The sequence below is a fragment of the Camelina sativa genome, chromosome 15 (genome assembly GCF_030686135.1).
Source record: "Camelina sativa cultivar CO46 ecotype springtype chromosome 15, ASM3068613v1".
Lineage (NCBI taxonomy): Eukaryota > Viridiplantae > Streptophyta > Magnoliopsida > Brassicales > Brassicaceae > Camelina > Camelina sativa.
In genome coordinates, this window is record NC_141894.1 from 9,443,792 (window position 1) to 9,471,556 (window position 27,765).

Genomic DNA, 27,765 nt, shown 5'->3' on the forward strand with positions numbered 1-27,765 from the left:
CGGGGTGGGTTCCTCCTTGCCACATGTGAACGATTGTGTTGTACGTGAGTACGTCATCTCTTTCCCAAACCCCATTTTCCACATTTGTTTGGTACACCTCTGTCGTTCTCCGTATGTCACTGCATCAGGGATATAACCTCTAAGGCTCTAAGCTCTAGCTCCGTGGCTTTAGCATTACATCATCCAGAAAATCAGGCTCTAAACAGAAAATCATCATTATAAGTTTCTACAAGTCAGGCTGAGATCAATGAGCCTCCATGTCCTTAAAACCTTCACTGCACCCTTCAAATTGGAATCCCGTGAACAACAGGTACTAAGAAGAGTGTTGCAAGTGATAGCATAAGGCCTATAAGACCCAGATTTCTCACCATATCTAACAGCTCAACAGCCAGACTCGGAGTCAATCCACCAGATTTAAAACTAGCGTTGATAAGTGTATTGCATCGAGCAGCCCATGTGCGGCTATGAAAATAAACCCCTTATCATTGCGTCGTACACTTGAACCGTATCTCCAAAGTTTGGCTCAGCTCAGCCGCAAGTGATTCCTGATTCCACCGTCCCAAAACGCTTCGTATGGCTGATCTCAATCACGAGATACCAGTTCACAGCTACACGAATTTGCTCTGAGATACAGCCATTTTGGTCTCCAGATATCACTTCAGTCTGTACACTGAAAAGGTGGTGATAACAACTGGTATAACTACCAGAAAAACAAGCACAACTCTCTTTACAAACAATGAAGCTGATTGTTACAGCAAAACAGTGACAGAGGGCTTGACTAGTTGATGTACTTGATTTGGGTGTAAAACAACTGTGTTAACTGCGGCAACACTTTCATACTCCTTTTGGCAACCCGGAGCCCTGCAAATTGGTTTTGCAAGTCAACAATTTGTTGCAAATCAACCTAAGAATAAAAGCTCCAGGACACGTAACTTATGGAATGAATGAAATCTATTAACATGAAGATGACAATCTACCTCAATCGCCAAATCCTAACTGTGAATACGTGAAGATAACATAAGTAAGGTGCTGCTAGTTATCCCTAACCGGGAAATGCATTGGTGACTACATGTAGCACAGGTGCTTGCGAGATGAAACTACCAAAGCCGACAAGAACATTACTGATGCGCGTTTAGTTACCATTATGTCATGTGGTAATTAGTATTTGGTATGAACAGCAACATCTACAAAAGTTTACAGCTTTATCTTGGAAACATCCTTGGGAACAAATGAGAATGGATTTCCGGATGTAGTTCCCAATCAAGTCAATAATATTTTTCTTTCAGTACTAACAAAAACACATTTTCGTGATAGCAACACCTTCTTTTGTTTGAAGCGTTTATTGCAAACACCATTTTGGTTGAACTGAAAGTAATCCACAGAGGAGAAACAAACTAAACGTCCTTATCCGCGAGTTGGATATATATAAGAGAATACTTTCCGCTTCAAATTGCAAACAAGATATGAAAAACAAAAGGAAACAAAGAAATCAATAAATTAGAGGTCGTCGAGAATCTGGTTTTTTTTTTTTTTTTTCTCGTCTTTTCCTTTTGCCACCTCGTGTAGGTCGTTCAATTTGCACTAAACTTGGAACATAAGAGCACATAAGTGGGAAAGAAGACTCTTCTGAAGGGTCTCCGAGATCCACTTTTTTGAAATATCCATCCTCTCCAATGATATAAGCGAAGCAGCCCATCTCCGTACGTCTGTCAATATCAGAAACCACTGCAACTTTCTTCTCCTCGTCAACAAAGAAACTCCCTGCTGTAACATCAAATGCATAATCATCGAGTGGTTTCATATTCACAGCTAAGAAGACCTTCTTGCCCCATGACACCGCTTCGGGCTCAATCTTAGTCGTAATCCATATCTCTAAATGTAACGTATCCTCTTCCTGAAATAACACTGCAAGTTGCTCATCTCTAACACTAGATAGAGTCACAGTATCTTCCATAATTGAGTGAAACGGTAGACTTAGACGCGGTCCAAATCTCTCTTTTGTAAAATCAAAAGCGATTAAAAAATCTTGGTACCCTGTTTCTGTTCCGTCGTCTCCTACACAATTTTCTTGAGCAAACCAATAAGTGTTTCCCTTGAGAGACACGCCACGTGCATAAAACTCTATATCCCAATCTGGAAAGATAGTAACAGGGATAGACATGATATCACTAGGTGATTTAGAGTTGATGTAGTACAATTCATACCGAACGTATCCGGGAGAAGGTTCACAGAATCTCAACACTTTGTAGCTGCGGCATGATTTGCTATTCTCGTATCCTATAGCGTATCTAGGATTAGGTCTGCGTATTGGTTCGAACCACCGGGTTTGGCCGCAATAAGGATTCCAAACAACGAACCTAGGGGGGTCTTCCGTGATGCATAACAACAAACCATCGCAGTGATAGACTACAGATATATCGTAATCGTCTCCATCTGAATTGGTTAGGCTAACGAGTTTACCTAGATGGCTTATTGATGGTTCAACGTTGTTGTGAATTCCGTGGAGGTTGACGCTCATCAGATAAACCCGATTATTAATCACCATAACCGACATAAACTCGCTTGTGGCTGCTGCTTTAGCTTGAGCAAGGTGCTTCTTTGTAAAGCTCCGACCTTTGCATAAAGTGTTCCACTTTATGCAAACAGATCGCACAGCTCTCATAGATGTCATTGGAAGCCTAATCAGCACATCCTCTGCCAAATCCCTTGGTAGATCAGACAGCATCTTCTTCAGCAAGCAAGGGTCGTGATGTAACACAAATAATTTAGGGTTAAAGCGTCAGAAGAAAGTCTCCTCTTTGTGGTTTTTTTTTTTTCTGGGTTAAAGCTTGAAAAATCAGACAACACTCTGTTCTGCCTCTTTGTGGTTGCAAATTTGTTTCGCCTACCGACCGATCTGAAGAAATAACAGAAACCCTAGCTGAAGTTGGGCTGGCTTTAAAATTTAATCTAGTGGGCGTTTAATGTGGCCCAAAATAATTCGAATTAGAAAATTCAGCCCAATAGTTTATAGATGTATTTAGTACATCAACTAAAGACAGTAATAAAGTTGGAGTTGTCGCTCCCCCTGTCCTAGAGAATTTTCCCGAGTTTAAGATTCTGACACTGGACATGAAGTGCTTAAAGGACGGGTTTTTGCATCACATTCGCTCCATTAAAACTGGTTCAGCCTTGAGCGCAATCTCATCGAACCAGCTCGTTAACCTTTACTCAAAAAATGGCTTATTGCGGGAAGCTCGGAACGTGTTCGACGAAATGCCTGAGAGGAACGTTTACTCGTGGAACGCGGTGATCTCTGCCTATTTAAAGTTCAACAACTTAAAGGAAGCACGTGAGTTGTTCAAAAGTGCCAATTGTGAACGAGATTTGATCACGTACAACACTTTGCTTTCAGGGTTTGCCAAAACTGATGGGTGTGAGAGTGAAGCTATTGAGATGTTTGGTGAGATGCATAGGAAGGAGAATGATGGGATTTGGATAGATGATTTTACTGTCACTACTATGCTTAAGCTTTCTGCCAAGTTGACCAATGCGTTTTATGGCCAACAGTTGCATGGCGTTATGGTGAAAACAGGGAATGATGCAACTAAGTTTGCCATTAGTTCTCTCATTCACATGTATTCGAAATGTGGGAAGTTTAAGGAAGTTTGTAATGTATTTAACGGATCGCGTGTTGATTTTGTTGATAGTGTGGCTAGGAATGCAATGATTGCAGCTTACTGTAGAGAAGGTGACATTGAAAGAGCTTTGAGTATATTCTGGAGAAATCCAGAACTGAATGATACAATTTCGTGGAATACATTGATTTCAGGGTATTCACAGAATGGTTATGAAGAAGAAGCTTTGAAGATGGCTGTTAGTATGGAGAAACATGGGTTGAAATGGGATGAACACACTATCGCAGCTGTACTAAATGTTCTGAGTAGTTTGAAGAGCCTGAAGATTGGGAAAGAAGTACATGCTCGGGTATTGAAGGATGGATCATATTCTAATAAGTTTGTAAGCAGTGGAATTGTTGATGTTTACTGCAAGTGTGGAAACATGAAGTACGCGGAGTCTGTCCATTTGTTATATGGTTTTGGAAACTTGTATTCGACTTCTTCAATGATCGTTGGTTACTCTTCTCAGGGCAAGATGGTGGAAGCAAAACGGTTATTTGATTCTTTAACTGAAAAGAATCTTGTGGTCTGGACTGCCATGTTCTTGGGATATCTCAATTCAGGTCAACCTGGTTCTGTGCTTGATCTTGCTCGTGAATTTATTATAGCCAAGGAGAACAAAATTCCTGATTCTTTGGTCATGGTTAGCATCCTTGGTGCATGCTCTTTACAAGCTTCTATGGAACTTGGGAAGGAGATTCACGGTCACAGCTTGAGAACAGGCATTTTCATGGATAAAAAACTTGTTACTGCGTTTGTTGACATGTATTCAAAATGCGGAAATGTTGAGTATGCTGGAAAGGTCTTTGACAGTAGCTTCGAGAGAGACACAGTTATGTACAACGCCATGCTAGCTGGTTGTGCTCATCATGGCCATGAAGCCAAATCTTTCCAGCTTTTTGAAGACATGACTGGGGGTGGATTCAAGCCGGATGAAATCACGTTTATAGCCCTCCTGTCAGCTTGTCGTCACCGCGGCTTAGTCCTAGAAGGTGAGAAATACTTCAAGTTGATGAGAGAGGTTTACAACATATCCCCCGAGGTTGGTCACTATACCTGCATGATAGATTTGTATGGAAAGGCCAATAGGTTGGACAAAGCCGTAGCACTTATGGAAAGTATTGATCAAGTTGATGAAGATGCTGTTATTCTTGGTGCGTTTTTAAATGCTTGTAACTGGAATAAGAATACAGAGCTTGTGAAGGGAGTGGAAGAGAAGTTGCTATTCATTGAAGGATCTAATGGGTCTCGTTATATTCAACTAGCTAATGCATATGCCTCATCTGGTAGATGGGATGATATGAAACGTATACGGAATCTTATGAGAGGGAAGGAGCTAGGAAAATTTTCTGGTTGCAGCAAGGCATATATCGATAATCAAGTTCATATGTTTACTTCCTCTGATGTTTCTCATTCCAAAACAGAAGCTATATATGCCATGATCCATTTTGTGACCAAGGATTTGTCTGAAATAGCTGAAATCAAGATTTAAGAGAGAGGTATCAAGTTTCTGTACATTATTATAGAATACTCACATGACCCAAGGTTTTATGATCTCTGTCTTTGTGCGTTAAAGGTTTCGTTTGCCATTTACGGTCAGCAATGTCGTTTCACTAATTTTTGGGTACATAGATTGTATTTCACAGTTAGGTTTTTGCTTATTTTGGAAATCAACTCGACCTGTTTTTACTTGCTTCTGTTGGAGGATAACTAAAGCTGTTGCATAAGCTAATGACCCATAGTTCTTCTCTTGTATTGCAATATGATTTGTATTTCAAAAGTTTTAGATTCAGAAACAGAAAACCCAAGTTTTCTTATCCAAATTGGTTGTTGAAAACTTCTTCCATTGATAGAAGGGCCTGTGATCAACCAGATAACAAGGTCATGTGCGTACCAATAGAATCTCTGGTCTTTTTATTCATCTCTCATCGTCTCTGTAACATGTTTTAGATTTGAAGTGAACTGTATACTGTATGTTTCCTTTCCGCAATCACTCTTACTAATTTTTTTTTTTTTTTGTTTTATTTAGTTTGAAGTAAGCTGGGAAGAGACCAAGAACACCAACACAAAGCAGTTAAGATAACAACAACTGATACAACGTCAAACCAACACAAAACAAAACACAGCAACAGAAACCAGTACAAGAAACATGAATTCATGAAGAAATCAAAACACAAAGCGAAAACCTTCCAAAACAAAACCTGTCTTAGCAAGTTGCAGCAGGTAATTTACATTTCTCTGGGAGTTTAGCAGCAAGGCCAAAGTCGATCCCACTGAGAAAGGGATTGAATTTGTTTTTCTCCTTGCAGAGACACGGGAAGTCGGCCTTAGACAGGGCAGTGCAGCAAGGGCCCAAGGGATCAATGTCGGTGGTCAATGGGTTCTTAGTCTGCACATAGGGCTTGCAAGAGTACAGACCAGCTATGGTCATACCGCAGGTGTTCTGTCCGGTTGCTGCCGTGAGTGTCAAGGCAAGAATCAAGGTAATAACAACAAGCTTAGTGTTTGGCTCCATGGCTTTGAGTACTTTAAGAGAGTTTTTAACCAATTGTTTTGCAACTAGTGGATGGGATTGCTCTTTTCTTAGCTTAGGATAGGCTATGCTACCTGCTTCATAGGGTTTATATAGAGAGGATAGGCACTTTACTACTGAGCTTAGATCTACAAATTTATCATTTTAACATGAAAACATGGGTCCCTCGCATCATATAAGACAGTACTCTTGTGATTAATCTCACAACTAATTTCATGTGCTTTTGATATTATTCAATATCCACATTCATGAGCATGTGTAGGGGAAGTATCGAATGTCGAAGGTAGTCTATACTAAAAATATAAAAAATGAATCTAATATTCTTAATTTGCTGTCTTATGATACTTAAATATAATATAAGTATATACTATCAGAGTAAGAAGACCCGTGAGACATTGGCATTACTATGTTCCAATGTGCTAACTTGTCACGGGTGTTCTTTGGTGGCCTCAAATTCAATTTAATTGCTTTCATATGCAACAAAAACAATACAGTATGTAATTTCTTGTACTTGATATATCTTGGATGCATTATCCCAATTTGACAATTTATTAATGTGAATAGTTGGTCTTTTATCCTGTCTTTGGTTGGTAAAATTGTAGTGGCTCTGTGAGTTATGTAGCGGTCAATTGTTCTTATGATTGTATTTTGTGTTTTATTATCTCAATCTGCCAGGCTATGATGTAACATGTGTAGATGAATGTATGAAGACATTCTTAAATAGATAGCTAGTCATATATTGCAGCTTGAGCTTACATTTCATAAGTAGAAAGTGGATTGGTTCTCAACCCCGAAATACACAAGTAAAACGATTCCATCATCTGGATTGAGAACAATGAAAGTTTATTTGTAAACTAATTTGAGGTTTTTTTTTGCAGTCTCAACAAGTGGAACAGAACGAAGATTAAAATGTGTAGCAGTGGTCAGGTAGGCACAGACCAAAGAGACATAAATCTTGAACCAAATCATTGATGAGAAGAAGGTGAGATGCGTACAGATGGTGGTGAAGGCAACCACTGCCAAGCAGTTTAGGAGGTGCTTCTTTGTGTTGAACTCTTTTTCTGTTCCTTCGTTAAGGAAATGGCCACTGGAGTAGAAATCATTGAGCAGTTGGTCTTTAATCTGGAATGTGTTCATTAACCAAGCATTGATGTCTTTTTCTTGATTTGGGATTTGGGTTAGTTTGATACGACGAATGTGAATGTGAACTTCTGATGGCTCAATACCATAGACATTGTCTAAGAAAGAAGGGCAGCGGGTTTTGTAACCGATGGTCACATCATAAACTGCAAGTGCAAGTGTTGCGTAAGAGTTTTCTTTGTTAAAGTGGGAAAGAAAGGATCAGGTATCGTTAAATCACTGATGCAAACCAGAAAAAAAAGTAAAGACAAACCTGCATCAAGTGAGCAACTCAATTCTTGCAAGCAGGAGACGAAACCTTTTGTCCTGGGAAGTAGCACGTTGTTCAGTACAGGAAGGCCATTTTCAGCTGCAAATTTCTTACTCCTTTCGCATTTAGCTTCTCTGCACAAAGTTCCAAGGTAAAATGCTTTAAACGAAAAGGTCTCTAAACAAGAATGATACTCGGAAGAAGGAAAGCTTACGTGTAATCTGTGCCCTCGGGGAAAAGAGCAAGCCATAAAGCGTCTCGGGGATCCTTAAAACTCGAAACTATTTGCCTCAAGTTTGCTTCATCGACTTCCCATTTCCGCTCAACAGGAATAAACTCGAAGAGGTGAAACGCCCAACCAAAGAGAGGTAATCTCATCAAACTGCTCTTAAGCACATATTTGATATTCCCAATCTGTCCTTTACGCAGTGCGAGATCCCAAAAGTACATCCAATCAACTTCTGTTCGGTGATTGGCAATGAGCAACACTCGTTCCTCGCAAGGAACCTTATCGCCAGAGAAGATAACTTTGGTTCTGTTAATCTTCTCAAAGAGGAAAGGCCACAAGGCGAGCCACGAACCAAAGAAGAAGGAAACGCATTTACGGCTATAGTGTACGCTGAAAAGCCTCAACACTACAGCTGATAAGAACCCCCAGAATACCAACATCATAAAAGCTGTTGAAACTAACACCATCAGACAGATTATTCCTCTCAACACTCTAACCAGAGACAATGTATGAGAGTTTGGTACACTCTTTTTTTCCATTTTATAAACCTTAAAGACAAATCTATTTAACCTCCCTCCTATTGTTGTCTATTATTCGATGATGCAATGAATCGCAAGTTTCATTAACTTATAAGAGTCACCTGCAGGTAAAAATGATCAAGACTTATTAAATTAAAGAATCGATTGCAAAGTAGTTATCAACAGAATATGAAAACCATGTCTAGAATCTCTAATAGAAGTCGAATTCAGCTGAGGATTCCTTTGAAAAACTTTATATATAAATAGTAAAACACTAGAGGTTAGAAAAGATTTGTATAGATTAAAAAATTGAAAAACAGAATCGAAGGATCTGACTTGAAGTAAAAAAGAAGAAGCTTTATTCTCAGACACATCACACATAACATAGATAGAGATACATTGTCTAAAACAAAAACTGCCCACCATGATAATCAAAGACTAAGCTAAAATCCCAGTTAGGATTAAAAAAAAAAAAAAAAGAACACAGAGTATTACAATTTTACAAGTGGGCAATGCTGTTGTGAAAAGACTCCACTGTTGGAAAAATAAAATTTTTTGATAGAAATAAGACCAGATAGAAGAAGACAGGTTACCAGAGAACTGAGCTTCCAGGTTATTAATGGCCGAGGAAAATAAAATATCATGAAGGACTACGATGGTTTTGTGGAAAAAGGGTTCAGAGGTGGTGTGTAATTACGGTTTATGCCACTTGTTCTCTCTCTCGTATCTCTCGTAGAAAAGTAGTACTAAAGGGAAGATGAGGAAATTTAAACCACTGTCCCCTCCTTTTTCGTGATTATTAAATCCTACACGTCACCATGTCTGTTTCCCATTCATTATTATCATCTTACCAAAAAAAATAAAACTCAGTCTGTCTGAAATGGGCCGGGCTTTTAAAGCCCACAAAGGTTATTATTAAACGTGTTTTATTATAAAAACGAAAAAAAAAGAAAAGGAAATGAAATTAGTTTCTTCTCTCTAAACTCATCAGTTCTTCTTTCTCCCTTCGTCAAGTCACTTTTGAGTCGCGCAGCAATTTGGTATCTCTCTCTCTCTCTCGCTCTCAATCTACTGCTCCTTCCTCAGTCATGGATATCGATTTCAACGCGTACAAGCTCAGGTGCGAGCTTCGTGGCCACGATGATGATGTAAGATCTTCTTTTCTTTTTTCCCAGAAAAATCTGCTTCTTCCTTGATCAATTCTATCCAGAATTAAGTCTTATATTTGTAAGGGTTTTTAGTATTCACCCTCGTGATTTCGATTTCCTTCTTCCGCTTTGCATCCAATTTTTTTTTTTCTTTCAACCCTATGAGCTGATTTAATTAGTGTGTTTTCGATTAGTTTTTACTTATTAGGTTAATGTATCTGCGAAGTTTTCAGATATAATTTGACACTGGGTACTGGATTTGAGAATTGTATCTATTAGGGTTAGATGTTTTAACCTTTCTTGCCAATGGCATTAACATGTACAATTCTGATGAACATTGAAATTATTTTATACAAATTTTTCGGGTGTGGTGTGATTCGTTCTTTGTTTCTAAATTCATTCAAACTGTATCTTATGCTATTGAGCTAATGTAATTTTAATTGCAACTTATGGGTTATCAACATCTTCAGGTTCGTGGGATATGTGTCTGTAGTGATGAGAATATAGCTACTTCATCAAGAGATAGGACCATAAGGGTTTGGTCGCTGGATCCATCTGACAAGCGCAAGTATACATCTTCTAAGATTCTGTTGGGTCATACTAGCTTCGTTGGCCCACTTGCATGGATTCCACCAACTGATGATTACCCTGAAGGAAGACTTGTCTCTGGGAGTATGGATACTTTCGTCTTTGTTTGGAACCTGATTAATGGAGAGAATATTCAGACATTGAAGGGTCATCAGATGCAAGTCACTGGTGTTACTCTTGATAACGAGGATATAGTGTCCTCTTCGGTTGACCAGTAAGTCCCTCTCCTGTTCATGTAATTTCTTTAGTATGAAACTTACTTAACTGTTCAGAGTATAATGTTTCTTGCTTAGTATCCAGTGAGTGTATTAAGCCTGAGTTTTCCTTCACTGTTTCCCAGTAATTTAATCTCCCATATGGGATATTATATTATGATTTTTAACCATAACTCTTAAGGGGTTTACGAGTGTTAGCTGTGTGCATTGTCTTAAGTAGCTTACTCGCTTTAGTAATACGGGGCTAAAGAGATCTATCAAAATATGATTTACTCTCTACTGTTGTGTAGTGTAACTTAAGTTCCCGTTTATTTTTGTTATCTGAAGAACTCTGAAACGATGGAGAAATGGGCAGCTCGTTGAATCTTGGGAGGCACACCAGTCGCCTATCCAGGCGGTGATAAAGTTGCCATCTGGTGAGCTTGTATCAGGTACATCATCCAGCTAAAGCTGTCATTTGATTTTTCTGTTTTTCTTTTAGTTCATTGATGTCAAATATTTCCTTAATCAATTGTTTTTATCTAATTTGATTGTTCTGCAAGCTTATGTTAATGATTTTTCGGTTGGTCTTAAGATGCATAGACTTCTCCTTGATCATGCTTGATAGCATAGTTTTCACTGAAGTCATTTTTGCTATAACCAGGTTCAAGTGACGCCAGTCTCAAACTCTGGAAGGGAAAAACTAGTCTGCGAACTCTTTCAGGGCATACAGGTGAATTTCGTTGGCCTCTCTCAAATTTCCGTATCTCTCGAAATTCCTTGACAGTATGAGAAACCACATATCGAAAATGAGATAGAATATGATACTAGCTGCACTCAGATAGCTATCTTGTAAAGTGCGTGTTGTCAGGAATTCCTTTTTATTGGAGAAACTATTGTCTTATGCAATTAATTTTATTTTTGCGATGCAGATACTGTTAGAGGGTTAGCTGTGATGCCTGATTTAGGATTTCTTTCCGCATCACATGATGGGTGAGTTATTTGATTCCAACAAACTCATGCCTTACTGAATTCCATTGTCCAAGTGAATCCTTATGTGCTTAACTCGAATTGTGTTGTATTTTGCATGACCTGGATAAGTTTTGGATCTGAGGATTATATGTGTTGATCTTTAATGTGATGTTTAGGTTTTCTCCTTTTCAGTCTTTCATACCTTTGTACACAGCAAAGGTTGTAAATCACTATTTTTTTTTTCCTAACAGTTTAATCAGGTTATGGGCACTAAGTGGGGAAGTTCTTCTGGAGATGGTTGGCCACACCTCCATTGTTTATTCAGTTGACGCACATTCATCTGGTCTTATTGTTAGTGGCAGTGAAGATCGCCATGCCAAGATATGGAAAGGTGATAATGAGTTCCTTTTGTATCTATTGATGTCTTGGCTGTTCTTCACTTGTGTTTTACAGTTTTCTAGGTTTTCTGAGGTCTGAGATGTTTTAATTTAGAAAATATCTCTCCAATTTTCAGTATGATCCTCGCTCTTAAAGCTTTCTTTGAATATTAAAGATGTCTCTTATATGGAAGACGTGTTATAAATGTGATTACTTAGTTACTGCCTATGGAAAGTTAGTTGTTAGCATTTCAGACAGTATCAAGTGATCAGAAACCCATTTGAAATGCTACAAAGATTGGTCTGCTATAAATTTTATTATTGATATCACTAGCGAAAAGAGACCAATATTATGGTTTTAGAGCATGTTTATTTATTATAGGTTGAGATGTTGTTCTTACTTTGTTGCTGTTGTCTGTTACAGATGGAGTCTGCGTTCAGAGTTTGGAACACCCAGGCTGTGTCTGGGATGCCAAGTTTTTGGAAAGCGGGGATATTGTGACAGCATGTTCAGATGGAGTGGTTCGTGTTTGGACAGTACGTCAAGGCGTGATTGCAGATCAGATGGAGATTGATGCTTACGATTCCCAAATTTCTGAGTACAAATTGAGCAGGTAATCTGATCATTTATGGTTGTCTCAACTCTTATCGATTAAATTTTGTGTCCATTGAGTATTTTCATGTGGCAATTATGTTTTTTTAATTATATGACCTGCTTACGGGGTACGATTTCACTTCTTTTGTACTCAAAATATAACTGCAAAGTATATGCGTGCTGTTCTTTATCTCAGGAAAAAGGTTGGCGGGGTGAAACTTGACGAGCTGCCGGGACTTGATTCTCTGACGTCACCAGGTACCACTTATTATCCATTTATTGTATTATTGACTTTTATCATATAGTAGAAGGGTTAAGTTTTAAAGAGATCTCAAGAGAATACATATATAATTTCCCAGCTGTAATTGATAATGTCTGGCAATTAAAGTTGAATAGATTAAGCTGGGCATTCTGGTAAGTTGTAACATCATCTTCTCGTATTTGATGTATATTCTCAGGTACCAGTGATGGCCAGACAAAAGTAGTAAGGGAAGGAGACAATGGTGTTGCTTATGCATGGAGTATGAAAGAGCAGAGATGGGACAAAGTAAGTCCAGAGAATGAACTTTTATCTTTTTTTGAAAAGTTACCATCGGATGAAGGCTTGTAAGTTTCCATGAATGAGCATGCTGTCCGATCATAAAATGATAGCATATACTGCCAGAAATCGTCAATCAGTGCTAGTAGCGAGGGTTTTAAATGAATTTAAAGAGTGCTTGATCTAGTGTGGCACCCAAAACCTGGGAGAAAAATGGGCTCTGATTTAGAATTCTAGTCCTTCTTTTGAAGTAGGAATACCAGTATCTCTTAAGTCCCAAAACCTGGGAGAAAAATGGGCTCTGATTTAGAATTCTAGTCCTTCTTTTGAAGTAGGAATACCAGTATCTCTTAAGTGGATAGCCAGGATATGATATGAGATAGATTTCTCTCTAACATTTGGTTGCATATGAACGGATTGGTGAGGTTGTCCTTATGTGGTAGAGTGGATTTGAGTTCTCACTGCATGCCTTTTTCAGATTGGCGAGGTTGTTGATGGCCCAGATGGTGTGGCTGACCGTCCAATTTTCGATGGAGTTCAATATGATTTTGGTTAGATTCTGACATATTACTGAAACTTCAGATTCTCGTAAAATCGAATTGAATAGAATTCGTCTTTTTCTTCTTATCTCAGTTTTCGATGTTGACATTGGTGATGGGGAACCTATCCGCAAGCTACCTTACAATCGATCAGGTACCTGAATGCTCTTACTGGCCTTGTTTTGATTCCAAGTGCAACCACAGTTAACTGCTTCAGTTTATGATACTTAAATCTTTTCTTGTTTGCAGACAATCCTTATGATGCAGCTGACAAGTGGCTTCTGAAAGAGAATCTTCCCTTTGCATATCGGCAGCAGATTGTTGAATTTATTTTACAAAATTCTGGGCAGAAAGACTTCAACTTTAATCCATCGTTTCGTGATCCCTTCACTGGCGGTAAAAAATCACATGTTTTTGAAAATATTTGGTCTGAAAGTTTGGTTTTAAGATTTTGTTTTAATTTTGTGTGTTTGCCATTTTTGTGTAACAGCAAATGCTTATGTGCCTGGGCAAGCATCACATACAGCTGGTATGAACAACACTATCTGTGTTATTTTTCACATATTACTTAAATTTCCATAAAGGATCTCTGTTTCTCGTAATATTTTTTGTTGCCTCATGCTTTGACTCTTCTCTCTTGCAGCAACTTCGGCAAAACCTTTATACAAGCACATTCCGAAAGTACGCCGGAATTCTTTCTTCATTACAGTTTAATGTTTCTAGCTTTTGATCCTTGTTTCTTTACTTATGTTCTCCAGAAAGGTGTGCTTTTTTTCGATGTTGCTCAATATGACGGGATTCTGAAAAAGATGACAGAATTTAATACTACTTTACGATCTGACTCGGTAAGCTTTTAGTATTAACGTTTGGCACACAAAATGATTTAGTGATTATTTTACTTATACTATGGTTGGTTTTTATGTTTCTACAACGTTTCCATCTTTTGAAGGTAAATAGTGACAAGTCCCTGACAGAAGTCGAAGTATCCAGAGTAGGCGCAATCATTACTATACTCAAGGACACATCACACTACCACTCCACCAATTTTGCTGACATGGATATTGCTTTACTTTTGAAAGTGCTACAAGCATGGCCACCTGCAATGATGTTTCCTGGTTAGTCTTCTTTTGTCAATCAATTAGTCAAACAGACCAATTTATTACATGCTGAGCACCTGAGGGTAGCCATACGTTTCTTAATATTATGAAGCCACTTTATTATTGTGTCTATTGTTGATATAGCCTTTTGTTTTGCTTTTGGGTCAAGCGCTTACATATATGATTTTTGAATATGCAGCCACTGATATAGTCAGAATGCTTGTCTTGCATCCTCACGGAGCAAGTCTACTTATTAAGCATGTCGAAAACAACAATGGTAATTATCTCTCGTAGAGCTATGCTTTCTCAACATCAAGGAGAGTACCAGCTAATGTCCTTTATTAACTTGTATCTTTCTGTTACTATTATTCAATCAGACCTGCTTTTGGATTTGATAAAGAAAGTCACAGAAAATTCAGCTCTTCCTGCAAATCTCTTAACAACTGTTCGTGTCCTGGTTAATCTATTCAAGAATTCTTCATTTCATTACTGGCTACAGACGCATCACAGTCAAGTAAGTGCTATTTCATTTATATATGGTTTTATATCATAATAATTAGAATCTGTGATGATCTTGAGGAGGAGTTTTTGGTTCCTGTGTCTAGTATCCATAGCTGAATGAATACATCTGTCATAGTGCCAGGACATCTGTGTTTGTGTGTTTTATTATGACTATATTAAAGAAGTGGTTCCATGGGTATGGGTACTCATCTTATTTTATGTGGTGTCCATCAATACAGATTCTTGATGCCTTCTCAAACTGTTATTCATCCCCAAATAAGAATCTGCAGTTGGCATATTCGACATTGCTTCTCAAGTAAGATCTCTCTTAGTAAATTTTTGTTCTACTTAGACTCATGCCAAATTGTAGCTAAATTATATTATACTCTCTGTGAGAAGATCAGACCGTAATCTATGTTTTTGTTTTTCCTCAGTTATGCAGTGCTATTAATAGAGAAGAAGGATCAAGAAGGTCAAGCTCAAGTCCTTTCAGCAGCATTGCAGGTGCGTCTAAACTTGGTGCTTTTAACCATCATTACATATAACCAGTTCATATCTCGCCAATTAGTTGAATCTCATCTGTTTTGTTTGTCTATAGTACTTTGCACAAATCTCTTAGATCAAAATAAAATGGGAGAGGGACCAATGTACCAAATAGTTTACTATCATTTCTGTACTAAAAGATTTAAGTTAATACAGGTTGCAGAAGAGGAAGCTTCAGATGTCGATTCCAAGTTCCGGAGTTTGGTAGCAATCGGGTCACTGGTTAGTTTCCGCAAACAAGTAGAGAGTAATATATCTTCTTGTTAATTAACATAATATTGATCGGTGTGTGTTTCTGAAACAACAGATGCTTGAAGGTCTCGTGAAGAAGATAGCTATAGACTTTGATGTGGAGAGCATCGCGAAATCAGCAAAAGCCTCTAAGGAAGCCAAGATTGCAGAAGTTGGTGCCGATATCGATCTTGTAATTCGTCAGTAACTTTAAATGAGAGTTTGTGATGGAACCCGAGGATTTAGATATTCTTTGATTCTCCCAACATTTTTCCATATGACTCAGAATCACTTTTCCTTGAAATGCAATTCACTTTTATTTCTTTCAGATTTCTGAATACAGATTTGAATATTAACAGATGTGAAAACAAGGGAAGAGTAGTAGTAACTCTACTCTGCTATCATGGCTTCCATTTAGAGTAGAACTTTTGATCACCCCACATTAACATTCTACTAAGCGAAACATTAACGTTCTTCTTCTTCAAATGCCAATGCCTTGGCTTTATCCTCTTCCCCAAGCTAAAACCAAAGTACTGCGGAAACTTCTTGAGCTCTTCCAATTCTCTTTCCATGTCATAAACCAGAAACTCAAACTTGGGTCTCAAGTTATCTTCAACGCTGTATCCAAATATCGCGGGGATTCTCCCACAGACTCTAGCTGCTTCCTCGTGTTCGAACCCTATGCTCTTTAGGAATCTCATCTTAGCTCTTAGCTTCTCAACTCTCGTGTTCAGCACGTGAGCGTTCGTCTTGCTCGCTTTGTTCAGATTCCGTAACCCTAGCTCCTTTAGGTAAACAAGCGTCGGTCTCAAGCAATACTCTACGTCGGAGAGGAGGATGTTGGGGCAATTTACGATTAAGCCCCTGGATTCTTCCGCTGAAGCTCCGAGCTCGCCGGTGAGAAAATCGAAGACGGGAACGAGTTTAGAAATGTCGAAAGTGGGAGAGAAGAGCTGTGGGCAGAGGAAGACGAGGCGCGGGAAATCTTCGTCGGAGATTCCTCTCGATTTTAGGAAGTTCACGGCGGAGAGGATAACGGGAAGATCATTAGCCGGAGGAGCGAGTCGGGGATTCTGTGGAACGATTCCGAGAGAAGAGAGGTGTCTAAGGTTTTCACGGTGCGAGGTTTGGAATTTGAGATAGAGAGGTTTAGAGCTAGAAGGAGGAGAAGAAGACGACGATGAGAAAGAGGGGAGAGGTTGAAGATGAAGTGAAGCAATAACAGCCATATCCTCCGATTCTTCACTCTTTCTTCTCATCCCGGTTCGATTTTATCTATTTCTATAATTAATAAACCAGAAATTATTTTTTAAACCGGTTCAGTATGAGGCCGGTTTGGTTAGCTAGTATATTGGGCTAAGATCAAAGCCCATCAATTAAAAAAAAAAAACCTAAGACCCAGAGAAGAAGAAGCTCTTTCACCGTTTCTCTCTTGTCTTCGATGTTGTGTGAGAGTCTTCTCTCTGACTCAAATCCAGAGCTCGTTGGGAGAAAAAGATGAAGCCAGTGATAGGCACTGTGGTGTCCAACAAAATGCAAAAGTCGGTGGTTGTGGCCGTCGATAGACTCTTTCACAACAAGCTCTACAATCGTTATGTCAAACGTACTTCCAAGTTCATGGCTCACGATGAAAAGGACTCCTGTAACATCGGCGATCGAGTAATTTCCCTTCATTTTGGACTTGTACTCTCAAATTTGTTAGCTGTATTGTGGTGAATTTGAGATACATTTGATTAAGAGCTCGATTTAGGGAAGCTTTGCGTTTTGTTATCGATCTTTACATCTTAGGACTGGTTTGGACTCAAAACCATTTGGAAGTAGACTTGCCTGTTTGTGTTTCCTTGTTATTAGGCTGGTTTTAAAAAAAGGAAACTTGAATGGTACAGGTGAAATTGGATCCTTCAAGGCCTTTGAGCAAGCATAAGCATTGGATTGTTTCAGAAATCATAAAGAAAGCACGCATTTATTCTGCACAGGCTGCTGCTGCTGCTGCTGCTCTCAACTCCTCCTCCTCCTCAGCCTCCATTGCTGAGAAGTCCCCTGTTTCTTCTTCCTAAGGTGATTGATTTAGTTATTGCTTTTTGTGGTTAATTGTATCAGATTTTGTTTCACTTGCTAGTTCAGAGTAGTGTTCTTTTGTACGTTTTAGCTAGTTTTTGTCGAACTGCGTGAGAAATTGACTTTGATGTGTTTCTGAAATAAATCATCCACATTTGATATTTGATAGTTCTGTATCTTACGGTCTAAGCTTGTTAGGCATCTTGAGCTTCCATTCTTAAGCTCTTGGAACCCATTTTGTGCTGCTACATTTTCTTTGTCATACCCACTACGAAATTATATAGCTTGGTAGGCATCTTCGTGTCCATCTATCGTAGTCTCTAATATCCTTACCTTTTCGGTTGGTTAGGATTTAAATCTATGTTCCTCTTGCTGCAGTTTTGCAGTTCAGGAGCAAAACTCAGGCAGGCTCGAAAAATGTGTTTCACACACTGGTAGCTGATACTAGAGTAGCATGCATCATAAACAGAGAATATGGTAACTGAGACCTGTAGTGTAGGTGATGTTGATCGGAATTTAAAATCCTGATTAGCTGTGTAATCAATGAATCTTAAGTTGAAGATATTCTATTGAAGGTTGATGAATAATTCTCACTCTATAGGAAAAGAAGCTGTAATTCAGAAAGAACAAGTTTATAGAGATGATTGTGTTAGTCAAATCTTTTCATAAATGAAGTTAAAAAAGATCAAACTTCCACATCTAATTGGATATAAACATTTGGAGAAAGTTCACAATGTATATAAGAATCCAACGCCAGAATTATTCAAATCCAAATGTGTCTTATGAAATAAAATTCTGGTTTGGATTTGGACCAAACCAAACCGAATCAGCCATGCCATGTCAGCATACTCCCAATCAAACATTGATTATTTGATTGGTCTCTTGCAATGTTATGTGGGTCCCATCATATCAGGATGCGGTGGCAGACGCAGAAGAACTCTTGCTGCTGAGTCTCTTCTTCTTTGTATTCAGAAGATAAAATTTGTTTCTTTCCTCCTGTCCGGTTGAGAAAGAGAAATAAAAATGCAAGTTAATGTGCATACTAATTAGCTAGTGTCTAGCGAAGAAGAAGAACAAAGACTTAAAACCAACAATGGAAGGAACTTGTTTTCTCCGTGGGCAACCTCTCGTCACAACAATACATTCTCTTCCAAGAAAAGGGTTTCATCTCCAAAGATGGAAGACCAATCGGATTGTCAGATTATCTGGTTTAAAGAATCACTCAGATTCTGGAAAGTCGTTGTCTTTCGATCTTAGCCTCAGGGCTTCGGCTTCAGGTACTACTCTCTGCAATTCAGTTTTCAAGCTTTTTTTCTTCCGCAGCTTTGTTTGTGATGGGAAAGTTTAGCTCGATTATGATTCGATATGTTTCTCTTAAATTTATCTCTTTTTTTCTTGTTGTTTGTTGCTGATGGTTTCAAAGTTCTCATCTTTTTGACCTTTTGATCTCCTTCAAAACCTGGTATTGATGATCTTACTCATTTTCCTGTTTGTTATTGAACTAAGGTCCCATAAGAGCAAGCTCTGCAGTAACAGAAGCAAGCCCTACGAATTTAAATTCCAAAGAAGAAGACCTTGTCTTTGTAGCCGGTGCTACTGGTAAAGTTGGTTCTAGAACTGTGAGGTTAGTTTCTTTGCTTCCTTTAAGTCTGAATAATATAATTCACAATGCTGGTTGGTTAAAGAGTCTTATCCAATGTCCTTATTCACTCAGAGAGCTACTGAAGCTCGGATTTCGGGTTAGAGCTGGAGTTCGAAGTGCTCAGAGAGCAGGAAGTCTTGTACAAGTATGACTTACATTAATACTTAAATGTATGTTACAGTCAATTGATTCATCATGTTTAGTGATGTTTATAACGCAATTTAACTCTTTGCAGAGTGTTAAGGAAATGAAGCTCCAGAACACTGATGAAGGAACTCAACGTAAGAGCAGAATGTTTTTGATTTACTTGCAAATGATGTTGTTGTAGAAAAAGTAACAGGCAGTGTCTGTGTCTTTAGCCCAGCTGTAGAAAAGCTTGAAATTGTGGAATGTGACTTGGAGAAGAAAGATTCAATAAAGCCTGCATTGGGAAAAGCATCGGTGATTATATGCTGTATTGGTGCTAGCGAGAAAGAGATCTCTGATATTACAGGCCCTTACAGGATTGATTACCTTGCCACCAAAAACCTTGTTGATGCTGGTAAGAAAAAATATAGCTCAAAGCGGTTTATTTGTCTATTCTCTCTATCTTGTTTCATCATTGCCTCTTATGGTATCATGAGCAGCAAAATCTGCAAAAGTTAATAGCTTCCTTTTGGTGACATCCTTGGGGACAAATAAATTTGGATTTCCCGCTGCGATTCTCAAGTAAGTCTGTAAATGTTTTTCATTCATTACACACTTACTTAATGGCATGTTGTTGGTATATATATAACTTCTTCTAAACATCTCGTATATGAAGCCTATTCTGGGGAGTGCTTTGCTGGAAGAGAAAAGCTGAAGAAGCATTGATTGAAAGTGGTCTCAATTACGCAGTGAGTGATTCACAAATAATCTTAAACCAAACCTCTTATCTCAGAGACTCTTTCTATTGTATCATGTCTGAAATTTTTGTCTTTCCGTCTTATTTTATCAGATAGTCAGGCCTGGAGGAATGGAGAGGCCCACCGATGCATACAAAAAAACTCATAATCTAACTCTTTCTCTAGACGATACATTGTTTGGTGGTCAGGTCTCAAATCTACAGGTATTCATATTTTTCCCTTATCTCTGACACAGTGATATGACCACATTATGAAGAAGGGCTTTGATTTGTTTTCTGCTTCCTTGTTATTGATCTACAGGTTGCAGAATTGCTCGCTTGTATGGCAAAGAATCCTCAACTTTCTTGCTCCAAGATTGTGGAAGTGGTTGCTGAAACAACTGCTCCATTAACTCCAATGGAAAAGCTTCTCGAAAAGATTCCTTCCAAACGTCCTTATGTGCCTCCACCAAAGGTTATATATTGCATATTTCTTCTCGTTTTTCATCTTGATCATCGCTCTCTTCTGATATGATGATTATCTTTTTTTCTCTTCATTACCCTTGTGGACAGGTTGCAGCCAAAGAGGTCAAACCAGTACCAACTAAGCCTGTCACTCAAGAGCCAACAGCTCCCAAGGAGGATGAAGCACCTCCAAAAGAGAAAGATGTGAAACCTAGGCCGCTGTCTCCTTATGCAGCGTAAGACAACTTGTTTCTCAACGGGAAAATTCAAATATGTAACCAAAATGACTTGTTGACATAACATTGATTGTTTTCGGCTTGTATTGTTCCTGTTTGTTTTGTGAATATAATATAGCTATGAAGACTTGAAACCTCCAACATCTCCTATTCCAAGTTCGACCACAGCAAAATCGAAGGAGGTAGATGCCACTCAGGTTCCTGTTGAGGCCAATCTAGTGCCAGATAGTATCTCAAATGTCCTAGTAGAAGAGGAAGAAGAAGTAAAGCAAGCTGTAGAAGAATTAGAAGTAAAGCAAGCTGTAGAAGAAGAAGAAGTAAAGCAAACTGAGGAAAAGAAAGAGAGGCCCCTTTCCCCGTATGCCTGGTAAAACCTTAAAAAACTTTGCGGCTTTATTCTGTTCAGGTGTCACTAGATTGAACCTACAGTTTCTATTGCTATCATTACACACGGAGTAATAAATGTGTGAGCAGGTATAAATTTCAAAATGACTTGTTGACATGACATTGATTGTTTTCGGCTTGTGTTGTTCCCTTTTGTTTTGTGAATATAATATAGTTACGAAGACTTGAAACCTCCAACATCTCCTATTCCAAGTTCGACCAAATCACTCGCTCCTGCCAAATCTAAGGAGGTGGATGCCACTCAGGTTCCTGTTGAGGCCAATCTAGTGCCAGATAGTATCTCAAATGCCCCAGTAGAAGCTCAGGTTCCTGTTGAGGCCAATGTAGTGCCAGATAGTATCTCAAATGCCCCAGTAGAAGAAGTAAAGCAAGCTGTAGAAGAAGAAGAAGAAGTAAAGCAAGCTGAGGAAAAGAAAGAGAGGCCCCTTTCCCCTTATGCCTGGTAAAACCTTATTAACTTTGCAGCTTTATTCTACTCAAAAGCCACTAGATTGAAAATGGTTATGCGCGCTTGCAGTTTCTACTGCTATCATTACAGTCCGAGTAATAAATGTGTGAGCAGGTACTAATTTCAAAAGTTTGATGCTTTTTCTACTTGGTCTTGTGTGATGCAGCTATGAAAATCTGAAACCACCTTCATCACCCTGTCCTAAAGCTTCGGGTACCAGAAAAACTGATTCTTTGTTGCCTGGTCCAGCCGATTCTGATACTGATAAAAGCTCAACAGTTGCACCAAGTGTCACTGAGACAGCAGTTGCACCAAGTGTCACTGAGACAGCAGTTGCAACAAGTGCCCCTGAGACAGCAGTTGCGACAAGTCCCCCTGAGACAGCAGTTGCGACTAGTGCCCCTGAGACAGCAGTTGCAACAAGTGTTACCGAGACAGCAACACCAGCCACACCAAAAATGAGGCCTCTTTCTCCTTATGCAGTGTAACAACTTTTCGTCTTCTGTTAATCTGTTATGTATATCCTCTATGTATATATCTAATTTGCTTGTGATCCGTTTTTTCTTCAATGAATCTATACTGTGTTTTGCAGCTACGCTGACCTGAAACCACCAACCTCACCAACCCCTGCATCAACCGGTCCCAAGGAAGCAGCATCTGAGATAACAGCAGATGCAGAAGACAACTCAGAGTTGCCTGCAGGCAATAATGATATGCTGGAAACAGTTGATGGAAGTGTGTAAGTATCTAGATACCAAATTTAAAGTGTGTATAGTTAAGTAATCAATCACTTCAATATTAAGGGTTTTCTCGCTTTGTTTTGTCAGGAACACTACTCCATCTTCTTCTGCACCGGAAGCAGTACCTGTTGTTAGCAATGTAGACACTTCCCTTGCTTCAGGAGACAATCCAGCTCAGCCAAAGCCAAGACCTTTATCACCTTACACAATGTAAGAGATACAGAGAGAGTAGCCTGCTGGTTCTAAGTGTGTCCATTTTAATTACTTCTTCTTATGTGACCTGAGAGACGTAAATGTTTGCAGGTACGAGGACATGAAGCCTCCAACTTCACCACTTCCATCTCCAGTCATCAATCATTAGTTATGTGAAACGAGAATTGGCCTCTTAAATCCTGGAGATTCTTCTTCTTGTTGTTAATTACAGATTCTAAACAGTGAGTGAGAGAGAGATGGGGCAATTCAGTTTTGCAGGTATGAATCAGTGAGCTTATTTGTAGAGTAATACAATATGCCTTATGAGTTCTACTTTTATTTCTCCTGTCCAACTATCATATGTGGTAACCCATTTGTTTCCTTTTCTCATATATTATATGACCCAAATTTCTTAACGTTACTTTAGGTTTTCATATATCTTTCTTCTGTATTCTTATTCAATCAACTTTGTGTTTGTATACAGATTTAGTATTAAAAATTTGGGGAAGTTTTCGAAGTGTATGTTTACTGGTAATAACCATTCATGCATGTATACTAAATTACTCTGCATGGTAATAAGTGTCAATACTCTTAGTCATAGTCTCTTAGTTGTGTTGAAACTTGTGGCGATCGAGACAAGAACTGAGAAGACAGAAGAGTTGTCGCTTATGTCTTGGAGCGAAAACTACGGAACAGAAATTTCGGAAGTCACAACGAAAAGCACAATCCCAAAAATGAATCTTCTATTAGCTAAATCATCTCTCTTGGATTCTCTTTATTTATTTCCCTGAAAACACTTGGAATTTACGTTTAGTCACATATATGGAACACTTCCAAACAAAACCAACTCTAACAACATTTTGTATAGATGTTTTTCTTTAAATAATGTTTGATTGATCCAATCGCCAAAAAACTTGTGTTGTGTCCTTGGCAATTGAAGACTAGTCAGTTAAGAGCATTGAATAATGAGTACTATCTAAATATTTTATATATAAGTACGGGCTTTAGTTATTAAATATGAATCTCTAATTCTCCATGTTACGTATGGTAGCTTTCTTATAGAAAAAGGGTTTTTGCACCTTCTCACCTTTCATCGCTTTTAAGGCCTTTCTTTACCATTTCAATCAAGTGCCTTGGTGCTTGCCACTCCATCTCTTTAACCAAAAGACATCCACTAAATACCTTTTCTTGTTTACCATTAGTAACTCTTTCCGGATAATGCTTTGTCAAAAGATGTTTTTTATATACTCGTGAAATGCGATTATATGATTTGAATTTTAGTGGAGGTTTAGAAAATATAATGGTCCACTTGACTAGTATGCAACCCATATAAATAACGTGGAAATTGGAACTACATATATATCCTTAAAAAAATCTACTACATATATATCCTTATAAATTAACTGTTCCAAATGTTAATAGCTCTCCCTCGGAAAGTACTATGAGCAGCAGTCTATGAGTACATATTGTATCATTTTTGTCACTACAACATAAGATTAGCGTACGAATACAACCATGGATGTTCCAACTTCCAAATAATTTAAATTTAGAATCTAGCTAGCGTAAAGAGAATCCGATTTAAGAACTAACACGAAGAGAAACAGTAAATCTTCGATTTGTAAGCTGTCCTCCGTATGTGATGTTGCCATAGAAAAAGTAGCCTTTACAAAAAACATCAGACCCGATGTCAAACCAATAATTACATAATGTTTGTTTCTTTTGATGCAAAATACCCCAAAAAGAGACACATATTTTGTTTTATTTTAGGATACTTTACATTATTTCATTAAAGTGTGTCAATCAAATGCATTTTCTTTCCAAGATCGGACTAGTTTATTAATGATGAAATAATCAGATAACCAAACTTAACGACCATGCAGATGATTTTATCATCCAATAACAAGTTAGATACATATAAGATCTAAATCCTAAAAATATGTATTGCTTGTAAAAAAAGTCATTTATTGTAACACAAAGATGTTAGGTAAAAGAACAGATAGAAAATTTATAAATATCACAGTTATATATTTTTTCACAATTTTTTAATCAAACTTTCTTGGGGAAAAAAAATATTGTACACTTTGTGTATATATGATTCTTATTTCTAGGGAGTAGTCTCATTCCATTCGTGGTATAGTGCTTTTCACTGCAATTTTCTTCTGTTCTTTAAACCTTTCCTTTCTTCTTCTTCTTCAGTAACTTTTCTTTTGTCACTATCTAAATTGTTTTTATATCTCTCATTTAATACTCTGTTTCCAGTGGTTTTTAGTTTTTACTTCTGATTTTTGTCACACAACACAAAACTCTTTAAAATACATTAGGCGGGGGATTTCAAGATTTTTCACACAAAGCAGAGAGAAGACTCTTCGTCAAACACTCATGACGTCGGCAACAACTTCGAATCACAAACGTTCTCGAAGGTTCTGTCTCTTCTTCTTTCATAAGTTTATATTAACTTTAAGGTTCTGTCTCTTCTTACCTAGTTTGGGTTTTTTTTTCCAGTGATCCGGTCCCAAGAAAAGCTCTCAAAAACAAGAAATCAAGTGAGGCCCTTTACAACATCAACCAATTTCACATGGTAAGGAATCTTCAAAATGGTTTAAATCTTTTTCTTAGTCTCTATGTTTATCAAATCAGCTTAATTAGTTCTTATTTGTTCTTTTAGGATGAACTTTTGCAGAGAGAGATAGAGCAGCTAAAATCTCTTCTAAAGTCCAGAAAATTACATCCTAGTGCCAGGAGAGTCTCAAGTGATGAGGTTTTAATCAAGTTTTCTCACAAGATTTTCTTAAGTTTTCTAAGAATATTATTCAAAACAGATCTCAAATCTCTTACTGTATACTCTCTGCAGATTGATTTGTTGCTTCAAGAAGATGAAGTATTAGTACGGCGTGAAATGGAGACAGTCCTTCGACGCAAACTGTTCTTAGAATATTCTAAAAATGAAGATTCCTCTATCCCCAAGGTTTGTGTTATCTTAGAAGACAAGTAAGCGTTACTACCCTGTGTGAATATCTTCTCTGAGACAATAAGAGAATGCTTCTATGAATTCTTGATTTAGGAAGCAAAGAAACTGGTCAGGGAAATCGCGGGGTTGGAGCAGCAAGTGATGTACTTAGAAACATATCTTCTTTTGTTATACCGGAGACTATTCAACAACAAAATTACATCCAAGTTTGAATCAGAAGAGAAGGAGGGATCAGAGGATGTTCTAGCGGCTTCTAAACACATTCATTCACCCAAAAACTCAGTTTCCAGCCCTCAGAAAGTTATAGATGACTCTGGAATATTCCGGAGCCACTCATCGTTGTCTCATTGTTCAGGCTATTCCTTTAGAATGTCTCCCCAAGCAATGGACTCATCATATCATCGGTCTCTTCCTTTCTCAATGCTTGAGGTAAACGAAACTGTGTTAGACAGTTAAAAATTCTTGGTTGACATTCTTAAGTTAGATGGTGATTTACATTTTCACGCTTGCAGCAATCTGATATCAATGCGTTGATCGGGACATATGTTTCTGAAAACGTTCATGAATCACCGAATAGTTTGTCTGAAGAGATGGTCAAGTGCATCTCGGAAGTAATTCGTCAACTCACAGATCCAAAATCACTAGTAGTCGACGATGATCGAGAATCAAGCAGCCCTTTCCGCGGGAAAGAGCCTCTGAAGATCATTAGCCGACCTTACGACAAATTATTAATGGTGAAATCGATATGTAGAGACACGGAGAAGTTAAATGCAGTTGAACCTGCTTTGAAACATTTCAGGTTTTTCTATCTCAGGCTGTTACAATATCAATTTCTTTTGGTTTATATAAGTTAACTCTGTTATTTAATCAATTCACAATGTTTAGGTCACTTGTTAATAAGTTAGAAGGAGTGAATCCAAGGAGGTTAAATCATGAAGAAAAGCTAGCTTTCTGGATTAACATTCACAACTCTCTGGTTATGCATGTAATGTTACTTTCTCGAACTAAACTTCTTTTACCACGATCTTGCTGATAAATCTCTATAGACATTAATTAGCTACTTTGGATTTTTGTTGTTTCTCTTTTGCAGTCGTTACTTGTCTATGGGAACCCTAAAAACAGCATGAAAAGGGTATCTGGGTTGCTGAAGGTAGGGGTGATCATACTTACAGTGCAGACTTACTTGAGGCACAAGTCATAGGTCAAATTAACAATGACTAGGGTTAATATATTGTGTAATAAAGGCAGCGTACAACGTTGGAGGTCGAAGCTTGAACTTAGATACCATTCAGACTTCAACCCTTGGTTGTCGTGTCTCTCGTCCAGGACAGGCAAGTCCAAGACTGGTTTCGGTTCTACAACTTCCAATTGACTTGATAAGGGCTAATAAGGATTAATGTGTATTTGCAGGTATTTAGGTTCTTGTTTGCTTCAAGATCAAAGGGTAAAGCTGGAGATTTGGGAAGAGATTATGCTATAACTCACCCTGAGCCTCTTCTTCATCTTGCTCTTTGCTCAGGGAACATGTCAGATCCATCAGTAAGCGAATCCCCTGACTCAACATCGTTTCTTATATTACACGCTATTCATATTGAAAGATTACGTTTTAAAGCAACAGTCTTCTTTTAGGTTCGTATATATACGCCCAAGAACGTGATGATGGAGCTAGAATATGGTAGAGAAGAGTATGTATTATCAAACCTAGGAATCTCCAAAGACAACAAGATTCTTTTGCCGAAGCTCGTTGAATTATATGCCAAGGATACTGGACTTTGCAACGTCGGTGTTCTCGACATGATCGGTAAATTTTTGCCTTGTGAAGCAAGAGATAGAATCCAGCAGTGTCGGAACAAGAAACACGGTAGATTCTCCATAGACTGGATCGCACATGATTTCAGATTCGGGTTACTTCTCTGAGAAGAAAATGTGAGTCATGAACAGAGGTTTTTGTTTTCCTTTTTTCATCTGATGTGATGTAATGTGATGTGAGAGATGAATCGAAGAACTTCCTATTGTGTCAATTTATCCAGTTATCAGATTTAAATTAGGTTTAGAACTCAAACAAGTTGAATCATTGAACCCAAGAACTGTGACAGA

General features: G+C 38.2%; 7 protein-coding genes and 1 pseudogene across 10 annotated transcripts; 5 read left to right on the forward strand and 3 right to left on the reverse strand.

The window, feature by feature from the left end:
- Positions 1–1,308: 1,308 nt before the first annotated feature.
- On the reverse strand, positions 1,309–2,892 carry LOC104746267 (F-box/kelch-repeat protein At3g16740). 2 transcript variants are annotated; one of them, XM_010467713.3, is made up of 2 exons: positions 2,034–2,881; positions 1,309–1,894 (listed from the first exon to the last, which is right to left on the reverse strand). In XM_010467713.3, the coding sequence occupies exons 1-2, from the start codon at positions 2,723–2,725 to the stop codon at positions 1,873–1,875; spliced, it is 714 nt and encodes a 237-aa protein (XP_010466015.1). In that variant the 5' UTR covers positions 2,726–2,881; the 3' UTR covers positions 1,309–1,872. The 2 variants fall into 2 exon arrangements, with proteins under 2 accessions (XP_010466015.1, XP_087344514.1); XM_087488388.1 differs by having other exon boundaries at positions 1,309–2,892.
- A 156-nt stretch (positions 2,893–3,048) lies between these two features.
- Positions 3,049–6,159, forward strand: LOC104746268 (putative pentatricopeptide repeat-containing protein At3g18840 pseudogene; annotated as a pseudogene). The gene is made up of 2 exons (XR_015582220.1): positions 3,049–5,158; positions 5,689–6,159. The product of XR_015582220.1 is annotated as a putative pentatricopeptide repeat-containing protein At3g18840 pseudogene (transcript).
- On the reverse strand, positions 5,716–9,139 carry LOC104746269 (putative 1-acyl-sn-glycerol-3-phosphate acyltransferase 5). 2 transcript variants are annotated; one of them, XM_019237202.2, is made up of 4 exons: positions 8,923–9,139; positions 7,797–8,451; positions 7,586–7,716; positions 5,716–7,478 (listed from the first exon to the last, which is right to left on the reverse strand). In XM_019237202.2, the coding sequence occupies exons 2-4, from the start codon at positions 8,348–8,350 to the stop codon at positions 7,036–7,038; spliced, it is 1,128 nt and encodes a 375-aa protein (XP_019092747.2). In that variant the 5' UTR covers positions 8,351–8,451; positions 8,923–9,139; the 3' UTR covers positions 5,716–7,035. The 2 variants fall into 2 exon arrangements, with proteins under 2 accessions (XP_019092747.2, XP_010466017.2); XM_010467715.3 differs by having other exon boundaries at positions 8,825–8,941.
- A 113-nt stretch (positions 9,140–9,252) lies between these two features.
- Positions 9,253–15,980, forward strand: LOC104746272 (uncharacterized). Its single transcript, XM_087488389.1, has 22 exons — positions 9,253–9,477; positions 9,948–10,279; positions 10,608–10,711; positions 10,924–10,992; positions 11,192–11,252; positions 11,483–11,622; positions 12,033–12,222; positions 12,400–12,461; positions 12,662–12,750; positions 13,220–13,292; positions 13,375–13,434; positions 13,530–13,676; positions 13,771–13,809; positions 13,924–13,961; positions 14,039–14,125; positions 14,230–14,395; positions 14,577–14,654; positions 14,755–14,891; positions 15,118–15,194; positions 15,313–15,382; positions 15,578–15,643; positions 15,729–15,980. Exons 1-22 carry the CDS (start codon positions 9,418–9,420, stop codon positions 15,858–15,860), a joined length of 2,277 nt encoding a protein of 758 aa, XP_087344515.1. The 5' UTR covers positions 9,253–9,417; the 3' UTR covers positions 15,861–15,980.
- LOC104746270 (transcription termination factor MTEF1, chloroplastic) lies at positions 15,945–16,911 on the reverse strand. Its single transcript, XM_010467716.3, has one exon. It carries the CDS (start codon positions 16,909–16,911, stop codon positions 16,054–16,056), a length of 858 nt encoding a protein of 285 aa, XP_010466018.2. The 3' UTR covers positions 15,945–16,053.
- Positions 16,912–17,050: 139 nt separating this feature from the next.
- LOC104746273 (uncharacterized) lies at positions 17,051–18,368 on the forward strand. Its single transcript, XM_010467718.3, has 3 exons — positions 17,051–17,311; positions 17,539–17,710; positions 18,089–18,368. The coding sequence occupies exons 1-2, from the start codon at positions 17,150–17,152 to the stop codon at positions 17,707–17,709; spliced, it is 333 nt and encodes a 110-aa protein (XP_010466020.1). The 5' UTR covers positions 17,051–17,149; the 3' UTR covers position 17,710; positions 18,089–18,368.
- Positions 18,369–18,623: 255 nt separating this feature from the next.
- Positions 18,624–23,121, forward strand: LOC104746274 (protein TIC 62, chloroplastic). The gene is made up of 16 exons (XM_010467719.3): positions 18,624–18,987; positions 19,217–19,334; positions 19,425–19,497; positions 19,588–19,633; positions 19,717–19,893; positions 19,979–20,060; positions 20,155–20,227; positions 20,329–20,439; positions 20,537–20,689; positions 20,788–20,915; positions 21,034–21,282; positions 21,475–21,762; positions 21,935–22,252; positions 22,361–22,507; positions 22,596–22,718; positions 22,812–23,121. Exons 1-16 carry the CDS (start codon positions 18,804–18,806, stop codon positions 22,867–22,869), a joined length of 2,328 nt encoding a protein of 775 aa, XP_010466021.1. The 5' UTR covers positions 18,624–18,803; the 3' UTR covers positions 22,870–23,121.
- Positions 23,122–24,748: 1,627 nt separating this feature from the next.
- On the forward strand, positions 24,749–27,689 carry LOC104746275 (uncharacterized). Its single transcript, XM_019237188.2, has 11 exons — positions 24,749–25,120; positions 25,203–25,278; positions 25,366–25,458; positions 25,552–25,665; positions 25,762–26,097; positions 26,181–26,467; positions 26,554–26,653; positions 26,759–26,818; positions 26,913–26,999; positions 27,079–27,207; positions 27,298–27,689. Exons 1-11 carry the CDS (start codon positions 25,080–25,082, stop codon positions 27,583–27,585), a joined length of 1,611 nt encoding a protein of 536 aa, XP_019092733.1. The 5' UTR covers positions 24,749–25,079; the 3' UTR covers positions 27,586–27,689.
- Positions 27,690–27,765: the final 76 nt, after the last annotated feature.

What these genes read in the sequence shown, in the direction of transcription:
- LOC104746269 (XM_019237202.2), bottom strand. Translation starts at nt 8,350, where the DNA reads ATGGAAAAAAAGAGTGTACCAAACTCTCATACATTGTCTCTGGTTAGA. An exon ending in CCCGAGGGCACAGATTACAC is followed by an intron (nt 7,717 to 7,796) that starts GTAAGCTTTCCT and finishes AACTTTGTGCAG; the next exon opens with AGAAGCTAAATGCGAAAGGA. An exon ending in GAGTTGCTCACTTGATGCAG is followed by an intron (nt 7,479 to 7,585) that starts GTTTGTCTTTAC and finishes TTGCACTTGCAG; the next exon opens with TTTATGATGTGACCATCGGT.
- LOC104746273 (XM_010467718.3), top strand. Translation starts at nt 17,150, where the DNA reads ATGAAGCCAGTGATAGGCACTGTGGTGTCCAACAAAATGCAAAAGTCG. An exon ending in CCTGTAACATCGGCGATCGA is followed by an intron (nt 17,312 to 17,538) that starts GTAATTTCCCTT and finishes TGAATGGTACAG; the next exon opens with GTGAAATTGGATCCTTCAAG.
- LOC104746270 (XM_010467716.3), bottom strand. Translation starts at nt 16,911, where the DNA reads ATGAGAAGAAAGAGTGAAGAATCGGAGGATATGGCTGTTATTGCTTCA.
- LOC104746275 (XM_019237188.2), top strand. Translation starts at nt 25,080, where the DNA reads ATGACGTCGGCAACAACTTCGAATCACAAACGTTCTCGAAG. An exon ending in TTCCTTTCTCAATGCTTGAG is followed by an intron (nt 26,098 to 26,180) that starts GTAAACGAAACT and finishes TCACGCTTGCAG; the next exon opens with CAATCTGATATCAATGCGTT. An exon ending in ACAACTCTCTGGTTATGCAT is followed by an intron (nt 26,654 to 26,758) that starts GTAATGTTACTT and finishes TCTCTTTTGCAG; the next exon opens with TCGTTACTTGTCTATGGGAA.
- LOC104746272 (XM_087488389.1), top strand. Translation starts at nt 9,418, where the DNA reads ATGGATATCGATTTCAACGCGTACAAGCTCAGGTGCGAGCTTCGTGGC. An exon ending in AAGAGCAGAGATGGGACAAA is followed by an intron (nt 12,751 to 13,219) that starts GTAAGTCCAGAG and finishes TGCCTTTTTCAG; the next exon opens with ATTGGCGAGGTTGTTGATGG. An exon ending in GCAAGCATCACATACAGCTG is followed by an intron (nt 13,810 to 13,923) that starts GTATGAACAACA and finishes TCTCTCTTGCAG; the next exon opens with CAACTTCGGCAAAACCTTTA.
- LOC104746267 (XM_087488388.1), bottom strand. Translation starts at nt 2,725, where the DNA reads ATGCTGTCTGATCTACCAAGGGATTTGGCAGAGGATGTGCTGATTAGG.
- LOC104746274 (XM_010467719.3), top strand. Translation starts at nt 18,804, where the DNA reads ATGGAAGGAACTTGTTTTCTCCGTGGGCAACCTCTCGTCACAACAATA. An exon ending in CCTCAGGGCTTCGGCTTCAG is followed by an intron (nt 18,988 to 19,216) that starts GTACTACTCTCT and finishes TATTGAACTAAG; the next exon opens with GTCCCATAAGAGCAAGCTCT. An exon ending in CCGCTGTCTCCTTATGCAGC is followed by an intron (nt 20,916 to 21,033) that starts GTAAGACAACTT and finishes AATATAATATAG; the next exon opens with CTATGAAGACTTGAAACCTC.